The sequence below is a fragment of the Fukomys damarensis genome, unplaced genomic scaffold (genome assembly GCF_012274545.1).
Source record: "Fukomys damarensis isolate Sample0158 unplaced genomic scaffold, DMR_v1.0_HiC HiC_scaffold_38, whole genome shotgun sequence".
Classification (NCBI taxonomy): domain Eukaryota; kingdom Metazoa; phylum Chordata; class Mammalia; order Rodentia; family Bathyergidae; genus Fukomys; species Fukomys damarensis.
In genome coordinates this window covers 71,879,268-71,899,557 of record NW_022900950.1, presented here as the reverse complement: position 1 = coordinate 71,899,557, position 20,290 = coordinate 71,879,268, and the positions used below count along the sequence as shown (strand labels likewise).

The following is a 20,290-nucleotide window of genomic DNA, read 5'->3' as shown; positions in this document are numbered from 1 at the left end:
AATTAATTTACACTTTCCAACAAGCTTTGCTGGAACCCTCAACAGTTGGCAGATAACACTGGCGTAGGCACCCACTTTGCAGTATTTTTGAAGAACACAGTCGTTTGAGTGTGAAAAAGTGGGAATAGGGGAGTGAAGCAAACTAAACATGCTGTTCCTGCGCGTGGTTCAGAATCACTGCTAATGTGGGAATTTGCTCTGGTTCTTGGTTGGGACTAGGACCTTGCCTTATGGTTTAAATTAGCATTCTGATGATTTCTGTCATAATATTCAAGGATCACAAACCTGAAAGACAATTGTTCACCTTAATATCTTTGCTTTTGTCCATCTTCCTAATTTTCAACTATTTAGATTTAAACATTCAGAAAGGGAAAAACAAGAAGAGGTTGTAGTGCTTAGGGATATTTGTTTATACAAACATATATAGTACACAAAAGACTTCATTAGCATCTATCAAACATAGAAATGCTAGAATTCTACACTTTTAGGATGAATTAAATAGGTTGTACACAATGGATATTTGATTTTATTTTGGGTTATTAAATATATATTTGTGAGCAAATGGTGATTATTTTTGCCCTGATTTTATGATTCTGCCCCATATTCATCTTACATAGACCTATGTTCAACATTTATTGAAAATAATTTTCATAGTTGAGCATTTAACATCTGCATAGACTTTATTTAATATTTGAATTTAAATGATACATTTTGAAATTCATACAAATTAAAATATGGTGTCTGACATCTACACGACTTTGTCTTGTATCCCTAACATCACAAAAACCATAAAAACAAATCAAATATGGTTGAGAACATAAAAGTATTTTAAAGGAAAAAGAAATTCATGTTAAACATTTTCAAAAAAGCCAATCTTGGTTCAGAAATGCCAAAGGAATGCTCTGGCTTTTCTTTTCTTTTCTTTTTTTTAAGTAAAATACCTGATGTAAGATTTCTAAACCAGAAAGAGTTGCTGTCAAGTAGATGGCACTCTTCAATTTGAACTTTTAAAAAATGAAATGTGTGCACAAATTATAAGCATTTTTCCTTGTTTTAGACAAAAATTTAATTATATTTTGCATAGCACAGTAGCATATATGCTAACACAGTAGCATCTCTTTCTACTTTAAATTTCTTTATGCTTAGTCCATTTTCAGTTCTTTATATGGTATTTTTAAAATATCAAAAATAGTTTGTATAATTAATATAATTAGAAAAAAGGAGCTAATGTATTAACACACTCAGTTCATTCTCAAAATTTAAGCAAAGTTAGTAAGCCAGGAGCTATATATTGTTTTATTTTACTATTGAAATAACATTCTATTTTTATTTTCTATGAGATTTTCTTTGTATATAAAGTCTTCCTTGAGGTCTATTTGGATTTGTTTGGTATCTCTAACTATATTGCAAAGATCCCCATTTTTATTCAGATAACCTACTCCACTCTATGAACATAACCCTTATTCTCTTTTAGGTGTCTTTTTGTAATGAGCTGTTAGTATTTTGGAGATTAAAGTCACCTGTGCTGAATTTCTCTTTTGTTGAATTTTTATAACATAGTCATTTAAAAAAATGCCTGGCTGGTATAGAATAATTGATGGGTCTTTAACTCACAGAATTTAAAAAGTCTAAATTTGTTGATTCATAATATAAAATTTGTAGTGTGTTTAGGTTGGAGAGTACTCATCAGCCTCTCATTTTTAGTGTTTAATTTGCTTGACTTCTGAATGACAAAAGTGTCAGCCATTAAATGTACCATACTTAAAGTATACTATTTTGGAACCATTTTTTCCCCTTTAAGTTTTTCGTCTTTAGGTTTCCAAACTTCTATATAGTTTATGTAAATATGCAGATGAAGAAGAATATTTATATTACTCCCTTCTTCCTACTTTGTAGCTCATTGAAATTGAAAGGATAATATACATGTACCAACTCCTCACAATGAATGTAATCATCATGTACTACAAACACGTACTAACTAAAATTTTTTAAACAAAAAAGGGTAATAAATAATGCATTAATATCTTATGGAAAAGCAAAGTTGGATTATTATTTCTAAATTACTTCTTTTTTGAAGTATGAAATATGGTATATCTGCTGGTGTATCTCATTATGAAATTCATATTTCAGAATTTGGAGATCTAGGTGTGTACTTGAATATTTCTTTTCAATCTCTAAAATTACTGTTGTATTGGTTCATCATTTTTTTCTGAAAGTGATCACATCTTGTCATTTTTATATCAAAACAATTTTAGAATTTACCACCTGATAATTTTCCTTTGATTTCTTCTGAGATTTGTTACCTCAATGGAAAGTTAGCTCACCTATCATTAAATATCTTCTTTCAATGGTTTTCTTTTCCTGTGTCAGTCAGTTCTCAGCCTAAACATGATATGAAAATAAATTTATGAGGAAAAATACTCCTCCAGTGATCCCTTCCACTAGTATATTCTGTTTCTGAGGATTATAGATGCTGAGAGTTTAAGGTAGTTTAAGAGATTTGCTACCCAAACCCTCTCTATTCAAAGGGTGACTCTCTATAACTGTTAGTCAGTTTTCTGTTACTACTACAAAGTGACAGAGATTCTCAGTTTATAAAGAGGCAAGTGTTACCTTGGTTTCTATTTTTGGAGGCTTCAGTCTGCTGTTTTGGGCCTGTGGTGAGGCAGCAGATCATGACAGTCACATGTGATGGAGCGAATGGTTCCCCTCATGGTGGCTGAACAGCAAAAGAAAGGAGACAAAGAGAAGAGGAAGAGACCGGGGTTCCCAAATTCCCTTTGACAACACACACCTCCAATGACCGGAAACTTTCTTGTAGCCCTGTCCTTTAAAATTTCCGCCATTTCCCAGTGGCCACAAGCTGGAGACAGAGCCTTTAACATGTGGGCCTTTAGGGAAAATTACAGATCCAAATTACAGCAACAGCACAGTAGCCACCTATAGACTTTTCTTAACCTTCCCGGGTTCTCTCCATACCTCTATTCAAGGGGCATCTCATTTAATTCAAAGGCCTGCTCTGATTTCTACACCATGTTCTGTATTAAGCCCAGTACCTAATTTCCCTTGAACTCACCCATGTTGTTTATATCCTGTTATAGGTTTTCTTATAAAGTTAAGATGTATTTCTGTATCATCACTGAGATAATAGTTCACAGTCTTAAGAATAAGTGAGACTTGCTTTACACAAGTGTGTACATAACTGTTCATGCTGGGCATCTTTGGCTCTATTCAGCACCTCAAGCCCATCTGATTCAAAGGCTTGAGAAATGTCTTTCAAATGCTTTGTCTTTTCCTTCATTTTTAATATCTGCTTGCCTCAGTACCTCTTTCTATAGCATCTCTTCATGTGGCCAGGGGAACTGCTGGCTTTTAGTTATATTTAATTGAGTTATCTCAGCTATCACCAAAAAAGGGTGCTCTTTTTCCGCAAAAACAAACAAACAAACAAGCAACCCCAACAATAGTCCTTCTAAGGAGGCCTAAAATCACAAAGGTTGAAAGATACCCAGAAACATTCTGGGTGTCTCCCCAGCTTGTGAAACATGATCAGCCCTAGACAGATCGTGGAAGAGGGCATATGACTGGAGTTGCAGATGGTCAGCTCCTCAGAAGAGAAGGAGGCTGTAGACAGAGAAAACAGGTGCCCACTCTAATAAAAAATGTTCCTGTTACAATGTGTGAGGAAGAACGTTTCATGGACAAGGTGTAGAGACTGACCCCAGTTTACACCCTAGAGGAAACTCATGGTGCCCATCACTGTATGGCTTTGGAGGGGTAGTGACTCATCCTGATTTGAATTCTGGTTTTAAAAAAATCTGAGAACTTCTGAGATACTCTAATTTTTCTTCCGTTCTCTTCTCACTCCTTCCCTTTCTTTATTCCTTTCTTCATGCCTTTGTCTGTTATATAGAGAAAAGTAGGTGCTCTCAGGGATTAGGAGGACAAGAGAGGTACACCTGGAGATAATTACCATATGAAATGATGCGGTAACTACAATAATGGAAGTGAAGTACTGAACATAGGTCAGACTGGAATTACTGTACAATCAGGTGTATGATTATATATATGTATATTGACACTAATTGCAGAACTTTTGAAATAGTGCCATTACACTTTGCTTTAGCTCCTTGCTGCATTTTTCTCTGATAATTAATTTGCATGTTATCTTTTCAGGAACCTTTCACCAACTATACACACCATTTCAAGCAGCGTGTTCTATCATAACCATCACTCCCCACTACCCGTATCTTGTTTTGTTTTTTCCCATAGCTCATGCCACCTTCTATCACACCTCTATAATAAACTGGTTTGCTGTAACTGTTGCTTACCTATTCCACTAGAATAAAAGTTCACTGAGAACAGGGAATTCTATTGTTTGGTTTATTCTCCAAGGTATTTTCAGTACCAGAACATCCTAAAGTTCATACGTTAAATAAATAAAGACATAGATAAATATTTGTTTGGCTCTGCCTCACATTGTTAGATCTTCCCTTTGCTTTTGCAGTGAATTTTCTTATGCTTCCAACCATGCATAGTTCTTAAATTGAAAGGCAGAAACTGCTTCTTGAGTATCTTCATGGGGATATCCCATAACAATCACCCAAGACTGAAATAATTATGTCTCCCTCTTTCCTAGCCTTCTCTCTTTATATTCTTTTTTTTAATTTAAATTGAATTTATTGGTACATTCTAGGTAGACAGTACAGTTACATTCATTACTGGGATCTTGTACCTTTACAGGACAGGTCTTGGTTCTCATTTTTTCCCCTTGTCCCCACCCTCCCTTCACCCCCTCCTCCCCTCCCCACCTACAAACACTTTAATTCCATTTTTAAATTTTCTCATATTTTTCCCTTTTCCCTTATTCCCTTTCCCCTACCCTTCTCACTGTCCCCTACACCTTTAGTCCTTTTCTTCCTATTTCACATTGTTAATTATCCTGTTAGGATCTTGAGAACTATTTTAGTTTTTCACACCAGAGAAACTATTTGGTATTTACACATGTGCGACTTATTTATTTCACTTAGGAGTATATCCTCAAAGTGTATCCATTTACCTATGAATGAATCTACTTTCTCATTCTTTATGGCTGAGTAGTATTCCATTTTATAGAAAAACCACTTTATCTCAGTAAGTAACTATATCATCTATCCAATTAGTCCCTCTTAACAAGGAATCTGTAAACAGATTCTGAATCCTCATTAATTTCACCTTTTTTGTTCTCATTGAGTTTATTGGTACATTTTAGGTATACAGTACAGTTACATTCATCATTGGGATGTTGTACCTTTACATGACAGGTCTTGGTTCTCATTTTTTCCCCTTTATCCTTGCCCACCCTTCACCCGCTCCTGCCTTTCCTACTTACAAATGCTCTATTTCCATTGTTTGATTTCTCCTGTTTTTTCCCTTTTCCCTTATTACCTTTCCCCTACCCTTCCAATTTCTCCTACACATTTAGCCCTTTTCTTCCTATTTCACATTGTCAATTATATCATTAGGATCTTATGTACCATTATAGTTTTTCACACCAGAGAACCTGTTCGGTATTTATACATGTGTGACTTATTTATTTCACTTAGGAGTATATCCTCAATATGTATCCATTTTCCTATGGATGACTAATTTCTCATTCTTTATGGCTGAGTAGTGTTCCATTTTATAGAAAAACCACATCTTCTTTATCTAGTCTCCAACTGATGGGCAAATTTCACCCTTCTTCAGCAGAGATATGGAATGTGGGAGTGGGAAGAGCTGCAATTTTTGCCTTGACCAAATAAAGTTTGGTTCAGGAGCAGAGAGATAACCGAAGAGAATTAAATTTCTCTACTGGCGGGAAGAGTATTTCCCTATTCCACACATAAGCTGGGGAAAATTGACAGCCTGGTCACTGTGCCACTGGAAAAGCACCTCCCATTGTATCTCTGGCATATACATGTCCATTACTTCAGCTGCTTTCAAGGACAATTTTCTTCAGTCCTACAAGTAAAAAATGTAGGTACAATAAATAGAAATTTCTGATGTCTGAGTGAAACAGCATTCCGTGAAAGTGCATCATAGATTACCTTGATCACAAATTCAGAATCCATTCAAATTGTAAGAAAACAGTTTCCTTTCCGGTTTTGCTTTTGTGGTGTGTGAAATGATCTTTTCAATGTAATTCATAATAAATACTGCTCCTCCAGAACGTTTACACTAACAGGAAGAGATAATTGTGTTCTTGAACTGAATTTGGAATGTAAAAATCACTATCTTTTTTTTTTGAGGAAAAGCTGAAAAAGTGAACCCAAAGAGCAACAGCAGCAATCACAGTAAACCCCATCTTTTCTTCAATATGATACAAAAAGCCAGAAAAATTCCTTTTGCCTCTTTCCTTCCATATCTGACTTTCATCTTCCATATTGATTGCTTTAAACATTGTACATCCTAAAATGTTCTTACTAGGTATCTAGGTAAAAAATAGCCTGTGTGGAAATTCAAATACTCTTGGATACTCTAAACAGGGTATCAGTCTCTGTCCTTTAATATGTGGATGTACAGGCATCAAATACAGAACAGTACTTTGATGGTTTGTTGGAGTTTAGGGGCCGAGCAACATTGTGAGCAAGGATAAGAATACAAAAATTTCACAGTGGTTTGTAGTGTAGTTTCCATTTGGGGACTGTGATACCTGCTACCTTGTCTTTATTGCCTAGAATTGTTTTTGCTCTTCTAGGTCTCTTCTTGTTCCAAATGAATTTATTCAGATATCAATTTCCCAGAACAAATGTAATTATTACATGCCACAAACATACACTAGTGAAAACAAAAAATAGAGTAGAGAGCAACAAAGAAAATAGGCCTCATTCAGATATTTAAACGACTTTACATTTTTCCCTGAATAAAAGTGACATTACCTTCCATTTCAAGAAGATTGCATCTTATTTGAGAAAGTTCCAGAAAGCTGGCTCTTATTTTTGAAGTGAGCATATTTTTCTACTGTAAAATACTGAACCCTCGGGAGATTTGAAAATGGAAGAGTAAAATAATACAGAGACAAAAGTTGAATTGTGTAGGAATATATTGCATCCCTTTAAAAAAAAGTCTATATCACCCATACTGAATTTAATGCATTGTTTCCAAACTAAATAGACCTCATTCAGGGAATTAAATTAGGCCACAACTTGTTTCACTCATTACCCCAGCTGCTTTCAAATCCCACATTCAAAGCATGAGGGCATCACATGTTTCTCCTTCAAGGCTGCATGTACAGGAAGAGAAAGCCCTCGACACAGCTTGGTAGCAGAAGATCCAAATCAGAGTAAATTATAACTAAACTGCAAAGCATTTGGACAAAGCAGGCATGCGAGTCTAATCAGGAGAGCATCATGTTTACTTTTCGATAACTCACGTTGGAAGAGGAATTAGGGGAGGGAAACATCACAAATCTCTTTGAATATATTTTCTGAACTTGGCAACCCAAACTGGTTTTGTCACATATTTGCAGTTTGAAAGTATTTGGCTTTTATAGCAGCCAAAATAAGTATCCTTTAATCACTTTCAACCTATGAACAGATGGGCAAAGAGTGCTTTTATAAATGGAGCATACAAAATACTTCAGTATCAGCCAAAACTAATTAGTAGCAATATCTGAACCAAACTCTAAAACTGATTTAGTGTTTAATATATATTATTGTATAAGCATTAGTACTTGAAAGGAAATTCCCTGTTCAAATGTTCACTGAGCTCAGGTTCTAATGTTCAGACATGATTAATTTACTAATTAACTTCTGTATCTTTTCTCACAAATAATTTTGCTTAATGATTTCTTCTCTCTGCATATCATTTGATTTGATACCTCGATCATAGATTTGTCAAAGTAAAAAATGAAAAACTCAAATACAAACATTCAACTTTGGTTTCTCAACTTTCTTATAGTGAATTTAGAAGGAGGTGGCATCAGGACAAGATAGTTCCTTTGGCAGGGCACAGTGGTTCCATATTTGGCCTATACCAACTCACCTTTTTATCACAGTAAAGATCTGAGTTTCACAGAGATTCTTTAGTGGCTAGGAATTTATGTTAAAAATAACACTTCTCTTCATATTAAAACATGTGAGTGAAGGTAAATTTAAAAATTGTATTTGGGGGATAAGCCAAGTTTGATTTCCACTGATTTTCTAATTCAGAGGAGATCATTTGGCTGCTGTTGAGTCTGACATCACAATACCTTCCCTCACCCTGTCTACTGTTCATTTGTGGACTGTGATTGGTCGAATACTTCAGTAGCAGAGTTTGTGTGTATGATATAGCTACATATTTAAGTAACACTGAAGCAAACAATTGAATAAACAGGCATTGAATGTTTCCAGTGCCTGCCTTTCTGTTGCCATGATAGTTTTGTCCTCTTAATTTCATCACATGCACGATTAGGAGGGCTTTTAGTTCCAAGAAAATGATTTTAGGAAGTCACCTGATTTCTCTCAGTATCAGTTTCTTCATTTATAAAGCTAGAATAATGACATTATCAAACAAAATCTTTGAATCAATGGTGAAATTCTGAAGCAAATGATTGATAAAAGGTTGCTACTATTTCTATTACTGTTATTCATGAAACTAAGTATTAGTTTCAGGAAATCTGAATAAAATTAGAAAATGAGGAACAAATCATAATTTTCTTTACAGCTTAATATTTTGCTTACCATCTAGCATTTATCTTTGGATCATTTTACTAGAGGAGTCATTGAATCAGAATGGGTGAAAGCAGGTCCTAAAGAGTTTCTTGAAAATAATTGGCAGATGATTTTGATTCACCCTTGTTTAGAAACCCTGTGTTAATTCACCCACAATAGCACTTTGGAATGTTTCTGTCTGCTCTTACTTATATACTTAAAAAATTTACAATCATGTAATGCATATAATTTAATATATTTATTCTCGATCAATGTTTAAAATCATAAGCATTTTCTCAACCCTAATCTTCATCAGTTTTATGACATGATGATAATTTATTTTTTAGACCTAATACTATTTAGACATTTATTTCTTAATTTCTCTATGATAAATGAATCTATGATGAATATCATCATAAATGTGCCATTTTCATAATTCACAGAAAGGGAATTATCAGGGCATATGCTCTTGATCCTTATTGCCAAGTCACTTTTTCAAATAGATATTGAAGTAAAAAATGTTAGGAGTTAATCTTTAACAAAACTTTTTGAAATTGAATAATTTTGTAGAACTTTTTGCCTAATTTTGAAAGTGAACAATATTGCCATATTATTTCTATTTTAACATTATTATTGAAACATTTTACTATACTCATGTTTCCATTTTTAGGTAGAGATATATTTTAATTAACTACAATAAACTTTTTGAGAATATGACTAAACTTCAAGGTATGTGGCTGTCATTTACTTTAAAAATTACTCCAAAATTGGGAAATACAATGACCAAATATGGGATGTGGACTTTTTTGCAAGGATCTGGTGTTTTTAATAGGGATACAGGCTTTGAAATTCAATAAAAGGCAGTTGTACAACAGAAAATTTAGGTATGCACTAGAAACAAAAACAAAAATAAATCATCATTAGATTTTTTTATTCAGTTTATTGGTACATTTTAGGTATACAGTACACTTACATTCATTATTGGGATCTTGTACCTTTACATGACAGGTCTTGGTTCTCATTTTTTTTTTCCCTTGTCCCTGCCCTCCCTTCACCGCCCCCCCATTTACAAACACTTTATTTCTATCTTTTCATTTTCTCACATTTTTTTTCCTTATTGCCTTTGCCCTACCCTTCCCACTTTCCTTACACCTTTTGCCCTTTTTTTTCCTATGTCACATGGTCAGTTATCTCATTACGATCTTATGTACTATTATAGTTTTTCACACCAGAGAAACTATTTGGCATTTACACATGTGGCTTATTTATTTCACTTAGGAGTATATCCTCAATATGTATCCATTTTCCTATGAATGAATCTAACTTCTCATTCTTTATGGCTGAGTAGTATTACATTTTATAGAAAAACCACATCTTCTTTATCCAGTCTCCAACTGATGGGCAAATGGGCTGTTTCCAAGTTTTAGCTATTACAAACTGTGTTGCTATAAATAGGTGCACATATATCACTGTGTTATGATTCTTTTGGAAAGATACCCAGCAGAGAGATGGCTGGGTCAAATGGAACCTCTAGTCCCAGCTCTTTGAGGTGTCTCCATATTGATTTCCGTAGTGATTGCACCAGTCTGCACTCCCACCAACAGTGGAGAAGGATTCCTTTCTCCCCACAACCCCGCCAACATTTGTTATTGATTGATTGATTTCTTTCTTTCTTTTTTTTTTTTTTTGGTACCGGGGATTGAACTTAGGTCCTTGTGCTTGCAAGGCAGGCCACCAAACCGCTGAGCTAAATCCCTGGCCCATGATTGATTTCTTGATAGCAGCCATTCTTTTTGGGGTGAGGTGGAATCTCAGTGTTGTTTTCATCTGCATCTCTCAAATGACCAGTGATGTGGAATATTTTTTCATATATTTACTTGCTGCTTTTACTTCTTTGTCTGAGAAATGTCTGTTCATTTCAGATGCAATAGATGTTTTTTATTCAGGAAATGACTATAAATCTGAGATTATATTAAAGGAGCTAGTCTGTTTTGTTTGTCCACATTTGACTCTTGGGTTGTCTTAGGTAGACAAGAACTAAATGACTTACTAAAGTTTGTACCTTTATCCAATAAATAAGTATCATGAGATTAAAAATCATTATTCTGTCATGTGTTCAGTAATAAGGGGCTTAAGATCCAATTATTTTGGAGACTAGTGCAAGACAGAATTACCTGTGTTCGTTTACCACAAGGTACCGGGTACCCTTCCCACTGACTGTGAGGTATGAAGTGTGTACTTACTCATGATAAAGGATGATAAGTTTTCAGTTTGTTTTCTGAGTTCTTCATTGTGATCAAGGCATAATCATATGACATCGTTTTTACCACATATGTTCATTCCTCCACTTTTAATTTTTTATTAGACTAGTCTTATGAAGATGTGGAATAAAGTATGGATTAAAAACCTAGACATTATACTGTATCATCATCAAAACTAGCATCACATGATACGAAGGCAGCAGTGTTGGCTGTCCAGGTGAAGTGACCCATCTGTTAGTGTTAAATTCTTTTTTTTTTTTTGTACCAGGGATAGAACTCAGGTCCTTGCATTTGCAAAGCAGGCGGTGGAACCACTGAGCTAAATCCCAGGCCCTGTGTTAAATTCTTTTAAAATGACTTTACGCAGCAGAGATTTTTATGGCCTGCATCAGTTCTTCTATTGAGGTTTAGAATTAGGAATCATCTAAATTGTCTCTTCCTAGTTGTGCCTTCATTGTATATAGCGGTAAAAGTGTCCCTTAATCTTTCTTTTTCAAACTTTATTTTTTATTAACATATATCTGTCACAATATTGATCCCATTGATGATAGAGAATTTGTATCTGTACAGTATTCCTTCATTCCAGGAAGTAAACATTCTACAAGGTGTGCTGCCAGCGACGTATGCTGGTTTTCTGGATGAACTTAGTGGGCATCATTTTAATGTCATAAGTGAATCCATATGGCCTAATAGAGCTATCATACCTCATTCAGTGATGTGTGTGTCAACCATTTGGAAAATGGATAGAAATAGATTTTTCAGTTACACCATGGTAGAAAAAAGTATTGATTTTTATTAAAACATTGTAAGTAAACAGATATAATGGACTCAGTAAAAGCGTTCTATATTCAACGTTTTATGGACAAAATAAATACATATTCCTCATATCTACTGACATTTCTGATAATTTCTTACTTTATAATCTGTATGAAAAGTTTAATTTTTTTCCTTGAGTAATAAAGTGCAACCATTTTTATATAATTTAAAAATTATATCATTTTTACATTATTTTAGCTTGCAGAAGTAAAAGCAAATAAATTGAAATTCATAAACAGATTCAAATAATGGAAGTTTGTCACTTTTCTTAGATAATAAATATGAAAAACAATTCAAACAGTTTATTCAATATGAGATATTTTTACTCTCCTGGCTTTGGATTACGTAGACTACCATATGCAATTATAGCTTCTGGATATAAGAGTCCTGAAAGCCTGCACCAGTCCTTTTGCCTCATCTGGCAGGCTCATAGTTGTGATATCAGTTTGCGCTGAAAAGCCATACATCTTTTCTTCCTACAATACATTCTTAGCAAAATGATGCATTCTTTATATAGCAATTGTTCTTTTGATGTTTCTTTCAGAAAATAAAATTGATGACATGTAACAAACAGTAGGATCTTTGGGCGGGGATGAGGGAAAGCAGCAGCCACCTGTTGGTGTTATGATGCCCGTTATGCATACAGCACAGTATGCATCAGCAGAGCGTGCTTTTGTTGTGAGCTTGCTGCATAACCAACAGTGTCAGAAGGCAGAGGAATGCGGTCCTTGTTTGAGGATATAAATACTCAGTCCACAAGAATTTGTTCATTGGTTACCTTGAAATAAGAATATTACTGTCTCTAAGAACGCTGACAAAACTCAAGGTTTCAAACTTCTAGGGCCATTAAGTGTTCAGCATGAGTACTACTACTAGGCAGAGATAATTTGCTTCTGAAATAAAAATCTTTAAAAAATTCAATTTGACAGCCATTGTATTTGTCTTTGGTGAACATATAAGTATGCATATTAGTTATCTGTTGACACAATAATGTCACAAAGCTCAGTTACTTAAGAAAACCCTATTTAAGGGCTGTGAATTTAGCCCAGTGGCACCACACCTGCCTGCAAGTGCAAGGTCCTGAATTTTGTAGCCCATGCTAAAAAACCCAACAACAACAACACTACCCTAAAACCCTATTCATCCCTGTTCATGAACTAATAGGGTCTGGTCCAACTCAGCTGGTATCATCTTGACTCACTTGAGGGGGTATAACTTGTCCTTTCTTCCTGTTACTTATTTTTCTCTAAAAGCTGTTTTTATTTCTCACTCAGATTTAAATTTCTGAGAGAAGGGAACTGTGTGGCATATGTTTAGAACTGACATTATCATTTTGGTTGAATTCTATTGGGAAGGTAATTCATAAGACCAACCCAGATTCATGGGGTGGGCATTATGACTTGGGTCTTAAATGTCCCCCAGACTGGAATCACAGCCTGTGGCACTATTGGAAAATGTTAAAACATTTAAGAGGTGAGACTCAATGGCTGGAACCACTTGAAAGTTAGGTCATGAGGGGCATCTCTTGAAAGGGTTATCGAGACTGGCCTCTCTCCTTCAAGGATCTTGGATTTATCAAGGAAAAAAAGATGACTGTGAAGTAGCCAATAGCATACAACACAGACTTTATTTGGGCACCCCATGGACTCGTGTGCCTGTGAGAAATCCCTCATCCAAATACCTTCTGGAGCCAGTGACCTGGGGCCAGCTCCCGGAATGGAAGGAAACTCTTGTGGGAAAGGGGAAGTGGGGAGGGGACTTATATTCCTGGCTGATCTGCAACAAGATGGGCTGAGTCTGTGGGACTCACTGCTCCAGAGGACATCAGCGGCTTGATGTCTTTGGTTGCTTCTAGTTCTTTTATTGATAACTAACATATGTTGGGTGAATGTTATGCCATATACAAGATAAGCTCTAGATGACTAAGAATATTTTAATCTGGTCCATGTTTAAAACAAAGGGATGTGTAAGTATTTTGAGTTTAGAGCCAAAAGATGGTTAAACTGATAGTCCTGGGGTGGGGGGAATGATCTTTGTGAACTAGAGGTTTACTCTGAGAATGAAGAAAATTGATCTAAAATTCAGAGACCTATATGCAGTGCACTTTGCAAATAACACCTACCTCTTGTGGATGAACATCAGTCGGATTCCAGCTCTGTCTGGGGCAGATAGAAACAAAAGCATTTGTATATGCTACAAATTAGAAGGTAACTAGACTTTGGACTGTAAAAAGACTTTGAAAAAACTGGCTACCTTTTAAAAAACTAAATCAGATATACACCGAGAAGAAGTAGACACAAAGTCACCAAGTTTACTGTTACTGTGTGTCTGGCGGTGTCTGCAGTTGCTCACACGTCTATTGTCATGACCAAGTCTATCTCTGTCAGTCTCGCAGAGCTGATTCTGGCTTCCCAGTGTGATCCTTCACTGCTGCTGACCCTGCAGCCCATGACTCCAATGACAATACTGCACTTTTTCTTGACTGCGAGGATTTGGATCATAATTTAATAATTTTAAAGTAGGCTTTAAAATAGCTTCAGAGATAGGAAAATTATCTGAACTAATCTACCCTGAAATATGAAAATATTCTCGTTTGAATAGTTGTGAATAAACTTGGACAAATTCACTTTCTTTTCAATTTCCTTTCCTCAGAAAGTTAAATTTATGCACGAAAGTATTTTGATTCTAGATTAGTTAGTCTTTGAGAACCTGGTTGACATGTTCAAGCAATATCATATATCGCATTCAATGTACAAATTAAAATACATTTCTTATGTCAATATTGTTATTATTGAAAGCATTTGAAACTGTAGAACTGTTTATTTTTCTTGTTACTTCTAAGAAGTTTTTATATTTTATTTTAGGAGAAAAGATAGTCTAACTAATGGCGATAAATTGGGCAGTAAAGTTAAAAGAATTGGACCACACATAGAAATCTTCCAAGTGTTCCAAGAAAGAAACAGATTTATAATTACCAAAAAAGTAGTTAGGCTGATTACTATCATGCAAGCACGTGTCAGAGGGTGGCTTGAACGCAAGAGACTTCAAAGAATAACGGCCAAGGTAAGACACACATTAGATATCATAATGTGTTTTAAATTTAATATGTAAATTTAATTATGTGAACTTTTGAATAGTTTCTGATCAATAAGCCCTTAAGTTTTCTAAGTAAAGTCCCATCTGCATTCTTTGTTAAGAACATGTTATCAATAATCTGCTCTGAAGATATGTTCAGGTTGTGCCAAGTTGGGTGGCCTGAACAAAAGAACTGTCTTGCCCTTACCACTTGCTCTTAAACCGTACAAACATTCCTTGCTACTAAAATTGTTTCTTCTTTGCTATTTATTCTCTATTTAGAGCAATTTTTTTGCACTTCTCATACGGCTGGGTATTCTTGCATAGCATATGTGTCTCATTTAAAAATAACTATGACTTCCCATATTTACCTGGGCAATGTTTATAAATAGCAACCCTGTCTTTCAAAATAAGTCATGAAGAATTGTGTTGGTTGGGCTAGTGTGGAAGAACCTAACTGAACAGGTCTTGGCAAACAGAACACAAAATGTCCTCACCTTAAGGGCAACAGGCTGGGCAACCAACTACAAAAAGGGCCAAATAGAGCAGGAATACCCACTTTAATGCCTTGCTCTTGTGGGTGGGACCTTCTAGAATGGACTGACAGGTAGGCACTCTGCATACATTAGTCTGAGAACACAGTGGCACGGATGGAAGAAATCCATCTTCTGGTCACTGGCTATAAATTTATGCACATATGAATATGTACACATTCCATTAATATGTAGCATATACATATGTGGTTCTGAAGTTAAATATACTCATGCATATAAAACCCTGGCAGAAAGTAAACACTGTATACTGAATCTATCAGTAATTCTGTGAGGTTGTTGCTATGTATTTTATAGGCGAAGAAATTGAAGTCCTGTGAAGTTAAACCATTTACTCAAAGTTAAACAGCTGATTAATGACAGCTAGGATTCAAACCCTTGTCTGTCAGATTTAAGGACTATACTAGTCCACATATCATATCCCTTACTTGAATTACTTGAGCCATGGCTGAATGTTCCTCAACCTAATCTAAAACCATATTTCAGATCTAACTCCTTAGCTCCAGACCTGGGTATTAAATTGCCTTCCTGAAACATCTATACCTAAATTACACTCCACATGGCCTTAAACGAACTCATTTTGTTCTCCTAAAGGACTCTCTTTCCTGTACTAGCTGTATTGATGTGTGCTACTAACATTTTCCAAGCCGTAAACCTAGAATTCTCTTCAATTCCTTGGACTTGTTTATTGCCATAACCAATTGGTTACAACATTTCTTTCACTCTCTCTTTCTATTCTTCTTACCAGAGCTTCCATTCCTCTACCCTCACCTGGCCACGTGCAAGAGTCTCTTAATTTATCTGTTTTCCCGTGAGCCTATTTCCATCGAATCTTCTGCTATATTTAAAATTTTCACACTGATTGCCTTATTCCATCTTATAATCTTTCGATAGCCCTATATTTCCTTAAGATTCAGCCTACATCTTTGATGTATGCTGTGTAATTTAATTACAGCATATTCTGTTAACAGAGAGAGCTGTAGGCATTCCTAACTTCTGGGACAAAAATGGGCCTTGAAAACTGGGAGAACAAGAATAGGGCTGAGATGAAGTTGAAGAGGAGAGACTGCTAAGGAAAACCTTGACTCCCTAAGAGAAGATACAATTTGAAATGAAAGGGGTAGGAAGTACCTTTGGAAGATCAGAGCCAGTATCAACCAAACTGTTGATTTGTATTGGTTATAAAATGGTATGATTGCTGAATTTTAAAAATTTCATGATTGGCTTGATGCTTTTTGTGTTGGTGGCTGCTTTGTTGATGCAGTTAATGTTTTTTTGCCTGATGTCAAAATGCTAGTAGGATGGACCTGCAATGCCATAGACTGTGTTTCTAGGACTGTGCTTACACGAAGCATTGCTGTTGGGGGGATTTTTATAAACTTTCTGTTCTAGAAGCTGCACAGCATATCACTGGATAATTGTCAGCACTCTGGCACCCCTTAGCTGGGAAACTTCTAAAGTTGCATTGCTGGGCTGCCACTTTAGCGTTTTTGCTGTGGACAATGTCTGCTAGAATATCACTTGATAATTGCTCAAGGGCGTGTGCAGTTTTCACTATTTCATGTGCAATTCTCTCAGTCTTGGTATTGAGTTATCTTACAGGAAGATTGCTATATATAGCTGTCAGCATAATTTACACCATCGATAGTGTCCTTTTCCTTTAAACATGTATGCTCTTTGTTAGCATGTTTTGGTGTAAGTAATGATGATCCTAAGAAAAATTCTGAAAATGTAGAAGTAATCTCTTCAATGTAAATCTTTAAGATTTTATTTAGTTTCAGTATTAACTCTTAAATATTTATAAAACAAATTAAAAAACTTTGGCCTACAAATGATATATTCAGTGGCTTTTGTTCAGATGTAACTGTAATTCCAGGACATTTGAATGGTTGAGAATTTCAGAAAGAAAAAATATTTGAAATTGGTTTTGAGTAGTATTTGCTAAATTAATAAAAATAGAACAATCTTTGAACATTTGTTTTAAGGTTACTATAGCAATATCCTGAACACAGTTCAATAATCTTTAATAGTTTGAAACTTCCTTTGAAAATTTGATAAAGTATTAATTGTTTTTCATCATGTCACATGAAAACAAACACCAACACAGCAAAACTAATAGTAAAGTCCTATGGCCTCTTCAGGGACCCCTATGGTATAGGTGAACTTGCATACAATAGTTTTATTACATAAATGTGTTGATTCCCAGATACCTGAGGAATTTTGTTCATTTAGTCAGTAAAATATTGTTAAAGATCTATTAACAGTTAATGTATACCAGGTCCAGTTTCCTTCCTGGTATGAGATCTCATAGAGCACATAGTCCCCTTGAGTGATACACACAACTGAAGAAAACCTTAGATGTTAGAGCATGCAACAGTGCCATTGAACCCAAAAGGATGTGTCTGCTGTGGTGGTTGGTTATTCTGAGATTTGGAGAGCTAGAGGTTGTTATATCCTGTTATAGCCCAGGAGGCTGAGAAGCACAGGGAAAGATGGTATCAAGGCTCTTAGGTGAGATAGATTATTTAGGGGCCTGAAGGATAGTTGGGAGTCCAATGGCAGTAGAGAAAACGGAAGACAGGAGTCAGATTAACAATATTCTTTAAAAATATGTTAAATGGTTTATAAAAATTTATACTTCATTTATGGGAATAGGTGACAATAAAGTAGATCAGTGGACATGAATTTTTATATCAGAAAAATTATTAACTATGGGCAAGTTATTGTGGAGGGAGTGACAATATGAAAGGAGAACACCTAGTTTGAATTTTCAGTAATCCAGTGCATGCAGTGATGGCTTGAGGTAGGATGGAAATAATGAAGATTAGGTGATGTTGGGTTTGACTGGATGTAGAGATATTAAAGAAGAAGTCAAGAATGACTACCAGGTCTTTGTCTTAGGCAGCCGGTAGATCTTTAAAGTAGGAGAGGACAGAAGAAAGGGGAGAAGTAGAGCCTTGTTTTCAACAATGAGTTTCAAGCGTTTGTGAGGTATCTTTGAGCTATCTCGGTGGCGGTTGGATATATTGGTCTAGAATTCACAAGGAAGATGGGGTAAGAGAGAAAGATTTGAGATTCAACAGTGGTTCTTAAATTCTTTTTAACTGAAATATTACTGAGGAAGAATATAAAATTCTCTTGCCCATAAAATTTGCTCAATTTGGCAGTAATTCTCATCTTACCTGTGAGAAAGCTTTTCTCCCCTGTGATGGTATGACTCTCTTACTTCATTCAGGTTTGTGCTTATTCCCTCTGTATAAAATAACTCCCATGCTAGCCACCATTCCATTTATAACACTTTATCATTGTTCTTCATAATACTTGACACCTGCTATATATTTGGTAATTGTATTACCTTTCCTTATTATACTGGTATTCCCAGAGAACAGGACTTTGCTAGTCAATAATCTATTCATAAGATCTAGAACATTACTGGAACTTACTACTAACCCAATACATACTTTTGAATAAATTATTTTCAACAGTGTAGAGGCTGCAGAATGGCAAATTGGGGTCAAGGGATATGAAATATGGAAACTTTTTTCTAAATATTTTGATTCAGTTCCTTGACCCAGGCTTTCCTCTGTGTACCCTGCTCCCAACTATAAACTTGAGAATCATCATTATTATTATACCAATAGGACCATGGGGAAGGGATGTCATATCCAGGGAGAGTTTGTAGAGTGAGGAGAGTACCTAAAGGAAAGACTGAGAAAGACCAAGTTCAAGGAGAAGTAGAAGCTAGGTATTGCGCAAATACTGAAGCAGTAAAAAGAAAGGTAAGAGGAAAATGAGAATACTCTAGGTTGTGGAAGTTCAAAGATAGGATGCACCTTGAGACCATACTCTTACATGAAATAAATCTGACACACATTTAAATATCACATTGGTTCTCTGGTGTGAGAAGCCAAAAGGGTAAATAAGGACCAAAATGTATCATAGATATTGGAAAATAGGAAGAAAATGTTCCAGTGTGAAGGGGAAGAAGGGAGGGGAGATAAGGAAAGGGAGGGAGGGAAAAGAAAAAAGAACAGAAAGAAAAAAATGGGGAACAAAGCTTTTTAAATAAGGAGGGGAAAGCGATTTAAGGGAATGAAGGGGAATGGGAGAAAAGAAGAATCAAGATGTATCATGAACAGGCACAAATTCCTGACAATGAATGTCATCGCTGTGTATATCTAAAATATCCCAATAAATTAATTTTAAAATAGCTTAATAATGCAGACTCCAACACAGCAGACTTACTTGTTCATCTGGAAATGCATGTTATTTTCTATCTAAAAGTATAGTGCAATAAAGAGGGTTAGGTCACTAGCTTCCAATACTGCTAGGAATAATGATGTTGGCAGAGTTTTATGGTTTTAGTAATAATAAGTTCATAAAGGAAAATATCTAAAGTAGGTAAATTGAGGCAGTGAGGTTTAGGGAAGATGAAAACTGCTTAACGGTACCTAAATCCTCTTTGGAGAAAAACAATAAGAGGGAGAAGTGATGATACATGAGAGAGAAAGACTTTAAGAAGATTTGTGGAGGTGGTGCTTAAGACATTTCATAGGCTTAGCTTTAAGTAAGAGAAAACTTATTTCCCTCTTGCAGCAGTTAACAAAGGATGTTGAGGATGCAGGCAAGTGTTGAGATTTGGTGGTGGTGGGGTGTTGAGATTTAGATAAACCAATAGTTTTCTCCCCCTTTATTGTGAAGCAGAAGACCAGGCTGTTTGCTGAGAGTGAGTATTTAGATAGTGAATTTGCATGCTTGATGAAATTGAGCTGATATAGAAAATGGCAGAGACATGCCTAGAAAAGTAGAGATAAAATTTCAGGTCCTTTTGAGAACCCAGATGAGATTGATAATCAAGAATATATATAATATATATATATATATAGTACTGGGGCTCGGGATTTAGCTCAGTGGTGCCTCTGCCTGCCTCACA

At 35.4% G+C, this 20,290-nt stretch overlaps 1 protein-coding gene across 3 annotated transcripts in view; it reads left to right on the top strand.

Moving 5' to 3' along the window:
• Positions 1 to 20,290, top strand: part of Iqcm (IQ motif containing M) — a 503,902-nt gene that overhangs the window by 185,452 nt on the left and 298,160 nt on the right. For all 3 annotated transcript variants that reach the window (XM_010632730.1, XM_010632731.1, XM_010632732.1), the window contains exon 10: positions 14,596 to 14,794. In XM_010632730.1, the coding sequence (XP_010631032.1) occupies positions 14,596 to 14,794 (199 nt within the window). The remainder of the gene's footprint in view (positions 1 to 14,595; positions 14,795 to 20,290) is intronic.